This window comes from Eptesicus fuscus, chromosome 2, assembly GCF_027574615.1.
Source record: "Eptesicus fuscus isolate TK198812 chromosome 2, DD_ASM_mEF_20220401, whole genome shotgun sequence".
In the NCBI taxonomy this organism is placed as follows: Eukaryota; Metazoa; Chordata; class Mammalia; order Chiroptera; family Vespertilionidae; genus Eptesicus; species Eptesicus fuscus.
Genome location: NC_072474.1, coordinates 20,231,474 through 20,244,754, shown reverse-complemented (window position 1 = coordinate 20,244,754; position 13,281 = coordinate 20,231,474). Strand labels below are relative to the sequence as shown.

At 42.5% G+C, this 13,281-nt stretch overlaps 1 protein-coding gene across 1 annotated transcript in view; it reads right to left on the bottom strand.

Moving 5' to 3' along the window:
* DNAJC1 (DnaJ heat shock protein family (Hsp40) member C1) overlaps nucleotides 1-13,100 on the bottom strand; it is a 214,157-nt gene extending 201,057 nt beyond the window's left edge. The window contains exon 1 of the mRNA XM_054725810.1: nucleotides 12,626-13,100. Within this exon, the coding sequence (XP_054581785.1) occupies nucleotides 12,626-12,829 (204 nt within the window). The 5' untranslated portion in view covers nucleotides 12,830-13,100. The remainder of the gene's footprint in view (nucleotides 1-12,625) is intronic.
* Between the last annotated feature and the right edge of the window lie 181 nt (nucleotides 13,101-13,281).

Below are 13,281 nucleotides of genomic sequence, written 5' to 3'. Positions count from 1 at the left end.
TCTAAAACAAAACAACAAGAAGTACACTGGGTTAAAATGGAAGAGGAGGAGGGGGAAGAGGAGGGGGAGGAGGAGGAGAAGACTACAAACTACTAGTATATCTAACAAAATAGAAACAATAATCAGTGATTTTATTTAAAATCTAGTGGCCGGGTGCACAAAATTCGTGCAGGGGGGCGGCGGGGGGTGGGGGGGAAGGGTCCCCTCAGCCCAGCCTGCACCCTCTCCAATCAGACATCCCTCTCGCAATCTGGGCTGGCTCCTAACCACTCACCTGCCTGCCTGCCTGATTGCCCTTAACTGCCTCTGCCTGCCTGCCTGCCTGATCGCCCCTAACCTCTCTGCCTGCCTGCCTGATCACCCCTAACTGCCCTCCCCTGCTGGCCTGATCTTGCCAACTGCCCTCCCTTGCTGGTCTGATTGCCCCTAACTGCCTCTGCCTCAGCCCCCACCACAATGGCTTTGTCTGGAAGGAAGTCGGACATCCAGAAGATGGCTAGTTGACCCAGCCTAATTAGCAAATTACCCTTTTATTAGTATAGATTATATAGGATAGGATTGCTTAAATGGGGGGGAGGAGACTTTTTCAGCAGGAGATGCTCTTGGCAGACAAAAATACATAATCCCTATATCTGGACTGAGAGCCAGCTATATGCACTATACTGCCAAACCGGTCATTAACTCTTTGCACTCGCTTGCTTTTTTCTTGATTCCTTTATTCTAATGCTAACCATGTCAAGTCACACTCAACATCCGAGTGCAAAAGGTTAAGAAATTGAACCGCTTTCTTACACCTTACACCAAATAGCTGTTGCCCTGAAAACCCCTCCTCAGCCCCCACCTTAGGTTCTGCCTTTGCAGTTCACCCAGATTAGGTTCTGATTGGTCAGTTTCAATGCCAGTGTCAAAAGCTCCGCCTCCTAGGCAGCCATTGACTCCTCGTAGTTCATCCAGATTTGGTTCTGATTGGTCAGTTTCTATGCCAGTCAGCGTCAAAAGCTCTGCCTCCTAGGCAGCCATTGGCTCCTCTCAGCTCACCCAGATTTGGTTCTGATTGGTTAGTTTCTATGCCAGTCAGCATCTCCGGGCCTATCTCTGGGCCTGATCAGAGAGGCAGGGCTGATCAGCAGCTGCTCCAGGATGCTGGCAGGCCCAGAGAGAGAGAGGGAGAGGCGTGGCTGCAGGAGAGGCCCAGAGAGAGAAGCGGGGTCTGATCCGCAGCCTCCGTGGCAGCTGCTGATCAGCTCTTGCCTCTCTCTCTCTCTCCAGGCTTTGCCAGCAGCCACGCCTCTCGCTCTCTCTCGCTCTCTCTCTGAGAGGTAAGTAGTTCAGCCCACTCGCCAGTCCCCACCCACTTGAGCCTGCCGCACACAGCCTGGCGTTTGGTCATCCCTTCTGTCTTTTTGGACATTACAGACCTTGGCTCTTTCTATATATATATATATATATATATATATATATATACATACATATATATATAGAGAGAGAGAGAGATACATTTAGATATATCTTCTCTATATAATAAAAGGCTAATACGCAAATTGTCCCCCAGGAGTTCGACTGACTGGGAGTTTGACCACTCACTATGACGTGCGCTGACCACTAGGGGGCAGCGCGGAACAAAGGAAGACCCCGGCCAGCAGTCGGCAGCCGGGGGAAGGAAGGCCCCAATCGGCCCTGATCGCCAGCCAGACCTAGGGACCCTACCTGTGCACAAATTTCATGCACCGGGCCTCTAGTATCTATATATCTATACAAAAGAGGAATGTTAATTCTCTAAGGCTCTGCTATTCAGTGTGGTAACCAACAGCCATATTTGAGCACTCTAAATGTGCAAGGCAAGGCAGAAACCAAATGTTTAATTTTATTTAATTAGTTGATATTCAAATTTTAAAATAATACTTGATTCAGTTACTGGAAAGTATGGAGTTTGATTCTTCAGCTTGGAAGAATTTGGATATATTAATCTACTTATTAGCTACACATTCTATAAAAATATCAATACAGCTCAAGAATTTTCAATCAAAACTTGGTCTCTAAATTAAAGTGCACTAAAAGTATAAATGCAAACTACATATCAAATTTTGAAGGCTTAGTAAAAAAGCTAGAATGTGAAATATCTCAATAATATATAAAAATGTGACTGCATCTTGAAATAATATATTTTTTTGAAATATTTTGATACATTAAATAAAATATTAAAATTAACTTCACCTGTTTCTTTTTTTACATTTTTAAATGCAGCTTTTAGAAAATTTAAAATTACGTATGTTGCTTGTATTACATATCTATTGCACAATACTGCTCTAGGGAGATCAATGCCTTGAAAAATCTGTCATCTGTCAAAAATCTGAAATAGCCCTACCCGGTTTGGCTCAGTGGATAGAGCATCAGCCTACGTACTGAAGGGTCCCAGGTTCGATTCTGGTCAAAGGCACATGCCCGGGTTGTGGGCTCAATTCCCAGTAGTGGGGGAGTGCAGGAGGCAGCTGATCAATGATTCTCATCACTGATGTTTCTCTCTCTCTCCCTCTCCCTTCCTCCCTGAAATCAATAAAAATATATTTTTAAAAATCTGAAATATGTCAGTCATGATTTAGAAATTACATAATACCTTATCTCTTAATGTAAAAAAACATTACTTTAGGGACTCAGAATTTGTATATATATATGCATTCCAAAGTCATTTGTATTATCTTTACACAGAGGATTGTTAAACATCATTTAAGTATTCCTTTATGCAAACTATGGTAATGTTTAATGGTCATTCCACCATCCAGAGTATGTAATCAAGTAACTTAGGGATGCTAATTCATCAACCACATCTTCATTCCTTTTATATCCAGATTATTTTGCTTCTATGAGAGCTAATAAGGATCTTTAATATAGCAAAAATTTTGATAAGACTAATCATCCTATATAATAAAACCCTAATATGCAAATCGACCAAGCAGCAGAATGACTGGCGGAACAACCAGTCGCTATGACGTGCACTGACCACCATGGAGCAGACGCTCAATGCAGGAGCTGCCCCCTGGTGGTCAGTGCGCTCCCACAGAGGGGGCGCACCACTCAGCAAGAAGCCAGGCTCACAGGTGGCGAGCACAGGAGCGGTGGCGGGAGCCTCTCCCACCTCCGCTGCAGGTGGACAGTAAGGAGCGAGGGGTCCCAGACTGTGACCAGGGAATCGGGCCTAAGCTGGCAAGTGGACATCCCCCAAGGGGTCCCGGACTATGAGAGGGCGCAGGCCAGGTTGAGGGCCCCCCACCCCCACATACCCAGTGCATGAATTTCATGCACCGGGTCTCTAGTATTTTACATATACTAGTATTTAAAATTTTTCCTGGGGGGAAAAAATCATGTGAGACACACTGGAGTAAACTGCTAAGGCCATCAAGGGAGGGCATCACTACATCAGCACAGTTGCTTGCAGTACACCAGGTGGGAAGCTTGGTCTTAAAGGTCCCTTCAAAACACTGCAAAAAATCTGACTCATTATTTTATTCTTATTTATGCCTACAGTTGCAAAAATACAACCCCTCTGTTTTTAATGACAATATCCAACGCACGCCACAAGATGGAGATATTACTCCATTACTATTTATATTTGTATTTATGCTTTTTTTCCCCCTTTTTAATGTACACTTCCCTCTCCCTGTGAATTGCCTATTTTCTCCCTCAGTTGTATATTCAGCTACCAACTCTATCCCTAACATTTATTCTGGTTCCTCTGCCACTCTGCTCTAAATAACTTTATTGTGGAAATATTATATAATGAATACTTTTGTGATACCTGTTTTAATATTAAAAGCAGGCAGATAGCCCTGGCTGGTGTGGCTCGGTTGGTTGAGCATCATCCTATGCACTGAAAGGTCAACGGTTTGTTTCCAGGTTGGGGCACATGCCCAGGTTGCGAGCTCGGTCCCTGGTTGAGGTTAGTAGGGGAGGCATCTCTCTCTCTCTCTCTCTCTCTCTCTCTAATAGAAACATATTTTTAAAAATGTGTTTTTTAATAAAAGCAGGCAGATAATTACAATATTTTCTTCTAGCTCCGCGATTTTCAACCAGCGTGCCACAGCAGGCACATTGGTGTGCCACAAAAATGTTTAAAACATGCAATACCTGACTATTTAGTCAGGGAACTGACCTCTTTTCCCTTAGATTGTCAAATAAAAAGGTGGCAACAGCAAACACAACAATAGCCATCTGGTGTGAAGGAATCACAATTATACCAATTTTTGTCAGATCAGCAAAAATACAGTATATTTTTTGGTGTGCCACAGAATTTTAGTAATTAGTTTATGTGTGCTCTGCGATGAAAAAGGTTGAAAATCACTATACTAGCTCAATATTTTCTCACTTCTCTAAAATTAAGATAATTTTTATTTGTATATTTTTCTCTTATAGGTAATAAAAAGTTGCTACCCACGAAGTAATAAGTACTCCAAATGTTATTTACTGAAATATATTCAGTTACTTTGTAAGGCTATAAATTTACTTCACGTTGATATCCCTCTAAACTTCTCTGGACCTCTTCTTTCAGTAGTCCTCAAACCAGTTCCTGAGCCTTATGTGAAACTTATATTTAGATCTCTTTATCAATTCAAATTGTAGTTACCCAAGCTTGCTAACCCCATTTAGTCACCAAATTTAGTTCCAAATGACTATTAGCTGTAGACAAATATCCAATCCATCTTAAAAGATTTACTATTGAGGGTAATATGCTTTGAAGGCAATTTAAAATAAGTTTCAATGATGTTTTGAGAGATGGCAGCATTGTTGAAAACCTATAAAGCTTTCCACAATAACTAATTTCAAGATCAATCTAATTTACTCTAAGTTAAGCCTTATTATACTTTCAAAGGTGTGATACAAAATGTCACACATTAATTCTGTATAACTACTTACTATAGGACAACATAGGATGGCAATTATTTGAACTTTATAAAATGTCTCAACTAAAACACTTTATTTAAACACAGGAAGTCTATTTCCTATCACAGGCAAAAAGATCCATATAAAAACAATATCTGATATGATATACTTAACTCCAATTAAAATCACAATTTCCAATGATCCTACATTATACATACATATTAGCTTCCTTAAATCAAGTTTAATGCCAACTATTAACCCCAAAACACTAACTTAAAAGTAAAGAAGAACCTAGTTACTAATCTTTTATCTGTTAACTAAAAGTATGGTCATTGAAAATAACTGTTAATAAGATGCGCAATTTAAAAAAATCCAAAATGTCACCGAAACCGGTTTGGCTCAGTGGATAGAGCGTCGGTCTGCGGACTGAAAGGTTCTAGGTTCGATTCTGGGCAAGGGCATGTACCTTGGTTGCGGGCACATCCCCAGTGGGGGGTGTGCAGGAGGCAGCTGATCGATGTTTCTCTCTCATCGATGTTTCTAACTCTCTATCTCTCTCCTTCCTCTCTGTAAAAAATCAATAAAATATATTTAAAATAATAATAATAATAATAAAATAAAATAAAAAATCTAAAATGTCAGAGGCTTCTTGGTTATGTATAAATTCAATTTGTTCTGGGATAGCTTCCTTAACCTAATCCATTTTAATGGTATAAAGTCCTTAAGTATTGGCTAGAAATGAGATGTCTCTACCTTCCTTAGCAGGCATGTAAGTGGACCCTGGGATTTCTCTACGGTCTGTTCACATCTTTCCAGTAAATGATAAAAATGACCTATCTGGTGTTATATCATTTTGACTACAGCTCACAACACATGCCGTAGGGTCTCATGTAGCTTTTCAAAAATTCTTACACTTTATATAATCAGAAGTTGTATCACAGGTGTGGGCAAAAGTAGGCTTACAGTTGTAAGTACGCAAAATAGTTTATTCTTGTATTATATATTAAGTATTGTATTATTTGTATTACAGCTGTAAACCCACCTTTGCCCAACTCTGTATTACAGAATTTAACTGAGGAAATTACTCCCTTTTTGAATCCTAGTGTTTGTTCTTAGTGGCATTTTAATACTGCTGCTTATACTATGACATGCCCTTTATTTAATTTGTGATTTTAGACTTTTACCTTTAATATTTAATTCAAATTATATTAACTGTGCAGCTGCACAGAGTTTTATGCTTACAACTCACTGGCACTATAATGTGCAACCGTCTATTAATGAAGCATATTGTTTTACACACATACTCTCACATGAGGGAATCAGGCAACATGTGTGATTACACATGAGATTCCAGTTGCTGGATGATGGCAATCAGAAACACTTGAATAAGTGAATTATTCCTAACTTTAATTTAGTATTAAGAAGGGTGGGAATGAGACAAATTCTCAATTAAATTTCTAATGAAATCCTAATGACACTCTTACACACAAATTTCAGTAAATATAAAAACCAAATATTTAGCTCTTAAAATGAAACACTAAGATGTAACTTAAAACACAGCAATCATATTTTTATATTCATTAGTATAGGATTAGGCTTTCAAAATTAAGTGTTTTGATGAAATAAAGACTTTTGAAAATATTTGACTATAGCTTCCTGCTTCACCCAATCAGAGGTTTCTCTTCTCACTGCACATCTAGATACAAGAAAGGCTTTGGAAACGTTTTCAATTCTGGGTGAAATTAACTAATGGCATTACTGCCCAAATAGACCCAATAATGCCTGACTTACAAACAGATCCCCAGGACCATAAGAGGATTTCTGTTCCATCAGCTCTACCCATAAAATTTTCACAATAGTTTTGCTTTGCTCCATAAAATATGCCCAGACAGCCTCCACTAAATAGTGTGGACATCAGAAAAGTAAATCAATTTTATGATTACCCAATTTGATGAAAAGGTATATACAATTAAATAAGTATTTACTCAGCTCTAACTCTACACATGATATGCCTAACATCAGCAATATAAATGACTGGAAAGTTATCTACCATCCCAGATTTTATCTCTCTCTCACTCCAAACTAACAAATAATTTTGGACTCCACAATGAAAATGGGGAAGCTGTTATTACACGACATGGATTTATAAGGGAACAGACTCACTGAAGGAAGACTGGACTATATTCAAGTAATACCACATGCTCAGTGGAATCCACAATAAGAATCATTGTAGATAATTGATAATCACAGGACAGGTTCACCAGTCAATTATGAAAGAGATCTTCATCTTTATGTTTAAAAAGGACTATGACTGGGATTGAGAAGCCCCATTAATGACTTCATGCTTTTTTCCCATCCAAAAAAACTGAGACAGAAACCAGAAATCAGGCAGACAGAAATCAAATATCACATTTATGGCTGAAAAGCTACCGAAGAATTTAGATTAGGGATGGGGGCCATATGGGCTCGGTAGCAATGTTAGCCCTTGCCTCTCCAGGCCAGACTTTGAGACAGCACGCATTTCCTATGAACAATTTGAAACACTGGAGAGAAAGTCTGTCTAGGATAATTGCCTTACTGGTTTAGGGCAGAGAAGAGACTGATTACCACGGTTTAGAGCTTTTTGATTGTTTTTGACTGATTAGCTCTCTCCAATCAAGAAAAACAGACCAAAGGCAATCACCCTCCAACAAAGTCACTCATTCCTCCTTGGAGAGATGGAAGAGATGTGTCAGGAGATAGCAGTTTCTTCAGGGAAGTCCCTCACCACCTGATTATGGGATGGCTGGGCAGTAATTGTCCCTCCTTTAAACAGGCTGCTGGTCTGTACATTTGAAATACAGATTGAAAGAGTGTAAAAGCTTTATTCATTCTGATTAAAAATTAAAATCCAATATTTTTATAAGCACATGGCAATAACTTATCTTCTTTTAAAACTAAGTTCCAGCATTCATTTAAATGGAAGGATGCAGTTATAAAAATTTTTATGAGAGCCCTAACCTGTTTGGCTCAGTGGATAGAACATTGGCCTGCGGACTCAAGGGCCCCAGGTTCGATTCTGGTCAGCGGCATGTACCTTGGTTGCGGGCACATCCCCAGTAGGGGGTGTGCAGGAGGCAGCTGATTGATGTTTCTCTCTCGATGTTTCTAACTCTCTCTCCCTCTCTCTTCCTCTCTGTAAAAAATCAATAAAATATATTCTTAAAAAATTTTTATGAGAAAGGAGCACATTTTCTAGCTCTGTTAGTAGGAATCAGTAATTGCTGACTGGCACCACAAAGAATACTCTGATTTAATCAGAAAGTAAACACTGAAACATTTCAAGTAACTTAGCTTGTCACAATTTCAAGTCAAAAATTTTTAAAAATCAATGTGATGTATTGTTGGCTAGAATACTGCACAAAGTATAAAGAAAGTCATGGCCCAAATAGACAATGAAAAAAACACAGAATTGCCATTGACCCCACAAGAAATACAGGTGTCCAAGGAACAGCTGTTAGAGGAAATACAACTACTATGTGGGGACCTAGAATGTAAGTTACAAATGAAAGATATTTCAGTAACACATCCGTTTTCCTACACGCCCCTAATCTTTCACCCTATCTCCTCTGAAAAGATGCAACATCCGCCCTAGCAGGTTTGGCTTAGTGGATAGAGCGTCATCAGCCTGTGGACTGAAGGGTCTCGGGTTTGATTCCGGTCAAGGGCACGCATCTAGGTTGCAGGCTCCTCCCTGGCCCTGGCCCTGGTCGGGAGTGCAGGAGGCAACCAATCCATGTGTTTCTCGCACATCGATATTTCTCTGCCCTTCCCTTTCGTCGACTTTCTCTAAAAATCAATGGATACGGATGAGAATTAAAAAAAAAAGAAAAAAGATGCAATACCCAAATTGGAATTTCCTGTGAATTTGAAATCTAGGAACACATGCAAAGAGATTCCTTCACTGTATGAGGGCTATAAAAGCCATATAAAAAAACATTACCTAACGAAGGTACCGCATGTTCTAAAACTGAGGCCACTAACTTGCCCAAGGTTGTGAATCAGAAAGTGGTCAGGTCCAAGCTCTTAAAGTAATTGATTATTCTAATTATAGAGTTTATGGAATAACTAAGCTAACTATCTTAAACTTGGGAGAAAGGGGATGTAATGAATGCCACATTCAGTCACTATCCCTGGCTTCTAGTTTGGGGTATAATCATCTCAAAAAAATTTTTTATATTAATTGTCTCCAATTCTTCTCCTTCCTTCTCTCCTGAACCCAGACACTGATCTCACCACTCCACTGAAACAGCTTTTGCTGAGGTAGCCAATGACCTCCACACTATTAGATTGAACAGCCAATTCTCAGGATTCATCTTATTTGAATTATCATCAGTATTGAACCCAGCTGATCACTTGCTCCTCTTTAAAACACTTCTTTATCTGATCTGAAAGCGGCAGTATTTTCTTGATTTGCCTCCTACTTCACTGGCTGCTCCTTTTCCATCTCCTTTGCTGGTTCCTCTCCATCCCCCTGACGGTAACAGTTTGGAATCTCCAATACTTAGCTCCCAGACCTCTCTTTTCTCTCTTTACACTCACTCTCCTGGTGAACTTGTCCAGTTGTTTGACTTAAAATTACTGTCTAATGCCAGGGATTCCAAATTTTTATCTACAGTCCAAACCTTTCTCCTTATAACTGCAGACTTAAATAGCCATCTGAATGTTGAATTGATGCCTCAAATTTAGCATGACCCCAAACCAAATTCCTGATTTACCCCCAACCAAATCTGTTTCTATCCCAGGCTTTTCCATCTTAGTAAGTGGCAACTGCAATTACACAAATACTTATTCAACTACTGACATCAAAAGCTTTAGAATTATCCTCAATTCTTTTTTCTCTCACATCTCACATTCAATCAATAAAATCCTGCCAGCTGTATTTTCCAATTAAATTAAAAATATGACTACTTTACACCACCCAGGTAAAATCTATATTCTACACCATAATTAACCTTCTAAATAACTAATGACATACATACAGAGGACCCTCAACACAAAGTGTTATTTTAAATTTAAGTCAAACCATGTACCTCCTTCTGTTTGACGCCCACCCCATCATGAGATCCCAACTTACTTATAATTAATAGCCAAAGTCCTTATAATGTCTTACAAAGCCCTATAAGATCTTCCCCTAACCCCATGACTCTGATCTCATCTCCTATTACTGTTCTCCTTCACCCTGCTCCAGACACACTGGCTGCCTTGCTGTTCCTCAGACTCTATCCAAGCTCTTGCCTCAAGGTCTTGGCACTCGACTGTCGGCCTTCCTCAAATGCTCTTCCACTAACGCACCTGGCTCACTCCCTTATTTCCTTTAGAGGCCTCCTCTGACCATCTGACATGTACAATTACTTGTTTGGTTATATTACTACTAGAGGCCCAATGCACGAAACTCATGCACTCAAGGGGGGCAGGGGGTCCCTCAGCCTGGCCTGCACCCCCTCACAGTCCGGGAGCCCTTGGGGGATGTCCAACTGACGGCTTAGGCCCGCCACCAGGGATGTCAGCTGGACATCCTTAGCACTGCTGCGGAGGCGGGAGAAGCTCCCATCACTGCCGCTACACATGCCAGCTGTGAGCCTGGCTTCTGACTGAGCAGGGGGAAGTGCAGACCACCTGGTGGTCAGTGCGCATCATAGCGACCAGTAGTTCCACCGTTTGGTCGATTTGCCTATTAGCCTTTTATTATATAGGATGTGTTTCCCCTTACTAAATTGTGAGTTTCATAAGGCTACAGGTTTTATTTTATACACCAACCAACTCCCATTGCTTAAAATGTATGTAGTAGGTGTCAAATAAATCTCTGTTGAACGGACAACAAAGCTGATGAGTGTATAGAGCCAGGTCACCACGCTGAGTGACCAACCTCCTTTGTCTTGGTCCCTCATATCTGTCTAGTCACCAAAAGACTGGCTGGCTCTGGCCTGAAAAGTACACTTTAAGAGACAATGACAGGCTGCATTTGTCTTTGAACAGATTTCTGGTCCTCTGAAAGTCTTCCAAGAAAGTTAAGATTCAGTGTAACGTAGAGAACTAGTTCCCATCAGTTTCTCTGCTTAGGTAGAATAAAATTTCTTCTGGCATGGCTGGGTAGAGAAACACAAATCAAAACAATTTTCTGGATCCTTTTCAAATTCTACTTAAACAGAGAATGTTCCTGATTATCTATGCTTCTTTATTTTCCATCTTTGCCCATACAGTTAAGTGCTCTGGTTGTTCCACACTGCCTAACTCCGCAAATTAAATTGCGTGAAATTATAAACAAAAATTCTATGAGATTTCACATGCAAGCTAAATTACATACTCTAAAATTTAAACTACTGCTACTAAATTTTTGTATTTTCTTAAACGGGCTTAATTTTCCATGAATAACTGGAAAGCATCTTCAAGATCTTTGGATAGGTTATGTATAAGACTCTAGCTACAGAATTTAATCAATCATGATATATTCTAAGAAATATTATCAATATTAAAGGCATTCTTAAAAGCCTTTGGTTATCTTCACTGATTTTTGCACATGTTGCATCATTTACTCTGTAATGAGATATATTTGTCAATGAGCGGGAAGATAATGAATACAGACAGTACATAACTGTTTGCACTTATGAATTTTGAGTGTGAATGCTTGTACTTTAGTAACTCTTACAAAAAATAAAATTCGTTAAAATCAGAGTGCAACAGTTAAATTATATTTAAGTGAAAAGTAATTTTCCATTTAGTGTTAAGCTCCATAGCTCACATATATAGGGCATATCTAGTCATGTGAAGTGTACCTTGAATGACAATTGATGGTAAAACTTAATGTGTTTTTTTTTACCCCATAATTATTCAAAGCACTTTATGCCGGGCTCAGTCAGATCGTGTGAAATCCTGTCTTTCACCCCATATGTCATCTTCTTGGCAGTACGATTCAGATAAAGATAGCTATCTTCCCTCACTGACCACTCACAGGTAGAAAGAAGTACAGGGCAACAAATGGACTTTACAGGTTAAAGTCCCAAGGAAACAAAAAGACATCATCCTGCGCTACTGGTTGGGCATCTCTCTTCCTTTAGCAGCTCAAGTGCCTCTACTGCCCCCACCAAAACTTAATTATTTCCTTGTATGGGTTCTAGGACCAAGGTAGCTTCCACTTCCTCCAGACTTCTGAACTGGGACTCCAAGCCCTACCCGACAGGCTGAACAGATTCCCAAGTGCAGAGCAAGGAAAACTTCTGCAACCAGGCGCCGACCAAAACGCATTCCTACCCCCGCGGAAAGGCGGAGGAACGGAGGCAGCAGCTAAAATAAGCCTAAGAGTAAGTGTAACTGGGAAGGGGAGATTTCACAGTGAGACGGGACTGCTCCTTCCCACACAGCCCTCTTCCTTCTTCCTGTACGGCGGGGTGACAGGGTCTCCCCCCAGATGGCAGAGGAAAGGGAGGGTATTGCCACCCGCCTGGCGGCGCCGTCCAGCCTTAAACTGAGACGGCAACTTGGGAAGGGGAGCCGGGCGGCGAGGACCTGGGAACAATCCCTTCTGAGGCAGAGACACCCCGGTGGGCCGGGGAAGGAGGCCGTGGAGCCCAGGAGGGCCGAGCCTGGGCCGCAGCGCCGGCTCCCACGGAGGCACCGGGTCAGAGCCGCCCCACCCCCTCCTCTCCGCCGGGACCCGCACGTTTTTCTGCCCGGGAGCCGCCGCCGCCGGGCGGGCGGGAGCCCCGCTTACCTGCTGCACCCCGAGGAACTCGTAGAAGTTGAGCTGCACCTCCTCCACCAAGTCAAACAACTCCAGGTCCCCGCTCTCCCAGCCGCGCGCCGGCCCCGCGGCCGCCAGCAGCAGCAGCAGCAGCTTCAGCGGCGGCGAGACACGCACGGGCCGCAGCCCGTGGCGCCCAGGAGGCCGGGCCGGCCTGGAGCCGGGAGCCGTCATCGCACTGGGCTCGGAAAGGTCACCCGTCACGCTGCGCCGCTGGCCGAGACCGGGGACGTGGCGGGCAGCGCGGGGTGTGGAAACGGTGGCCGCGGTCCGGAGCACGGGCAGCCGTCCTGGAGTCTCCCGCCCGGCGGCGGCCCGGCGGCGGGGCAGGGGGGCGGGAGCCCGCGGACGCGGCGGCGGCGGCCGGGTCGCGGGGGGCTCTCGCGGGCCAGACCCTCTACCCCGGGCCTACGAACAGCTGGAGCACCAGCACCGGGAGCTAAGGTTGCTGAGGGGGAGGGGCTTCCCCTCTTTTTAACCTATTCCAGGCCTCGCTTCCTGTGACATCACGTCTCCTAGCAACCGCCGGGGAGGGGGCGGGGCCGGAAGTAGGGAAGCTGGTTGCCCCAGATCTGGGCCTCAGAAAGAAGCTTCTCTGCAGCTGATGCTCCCTGAGGAGGTGACTT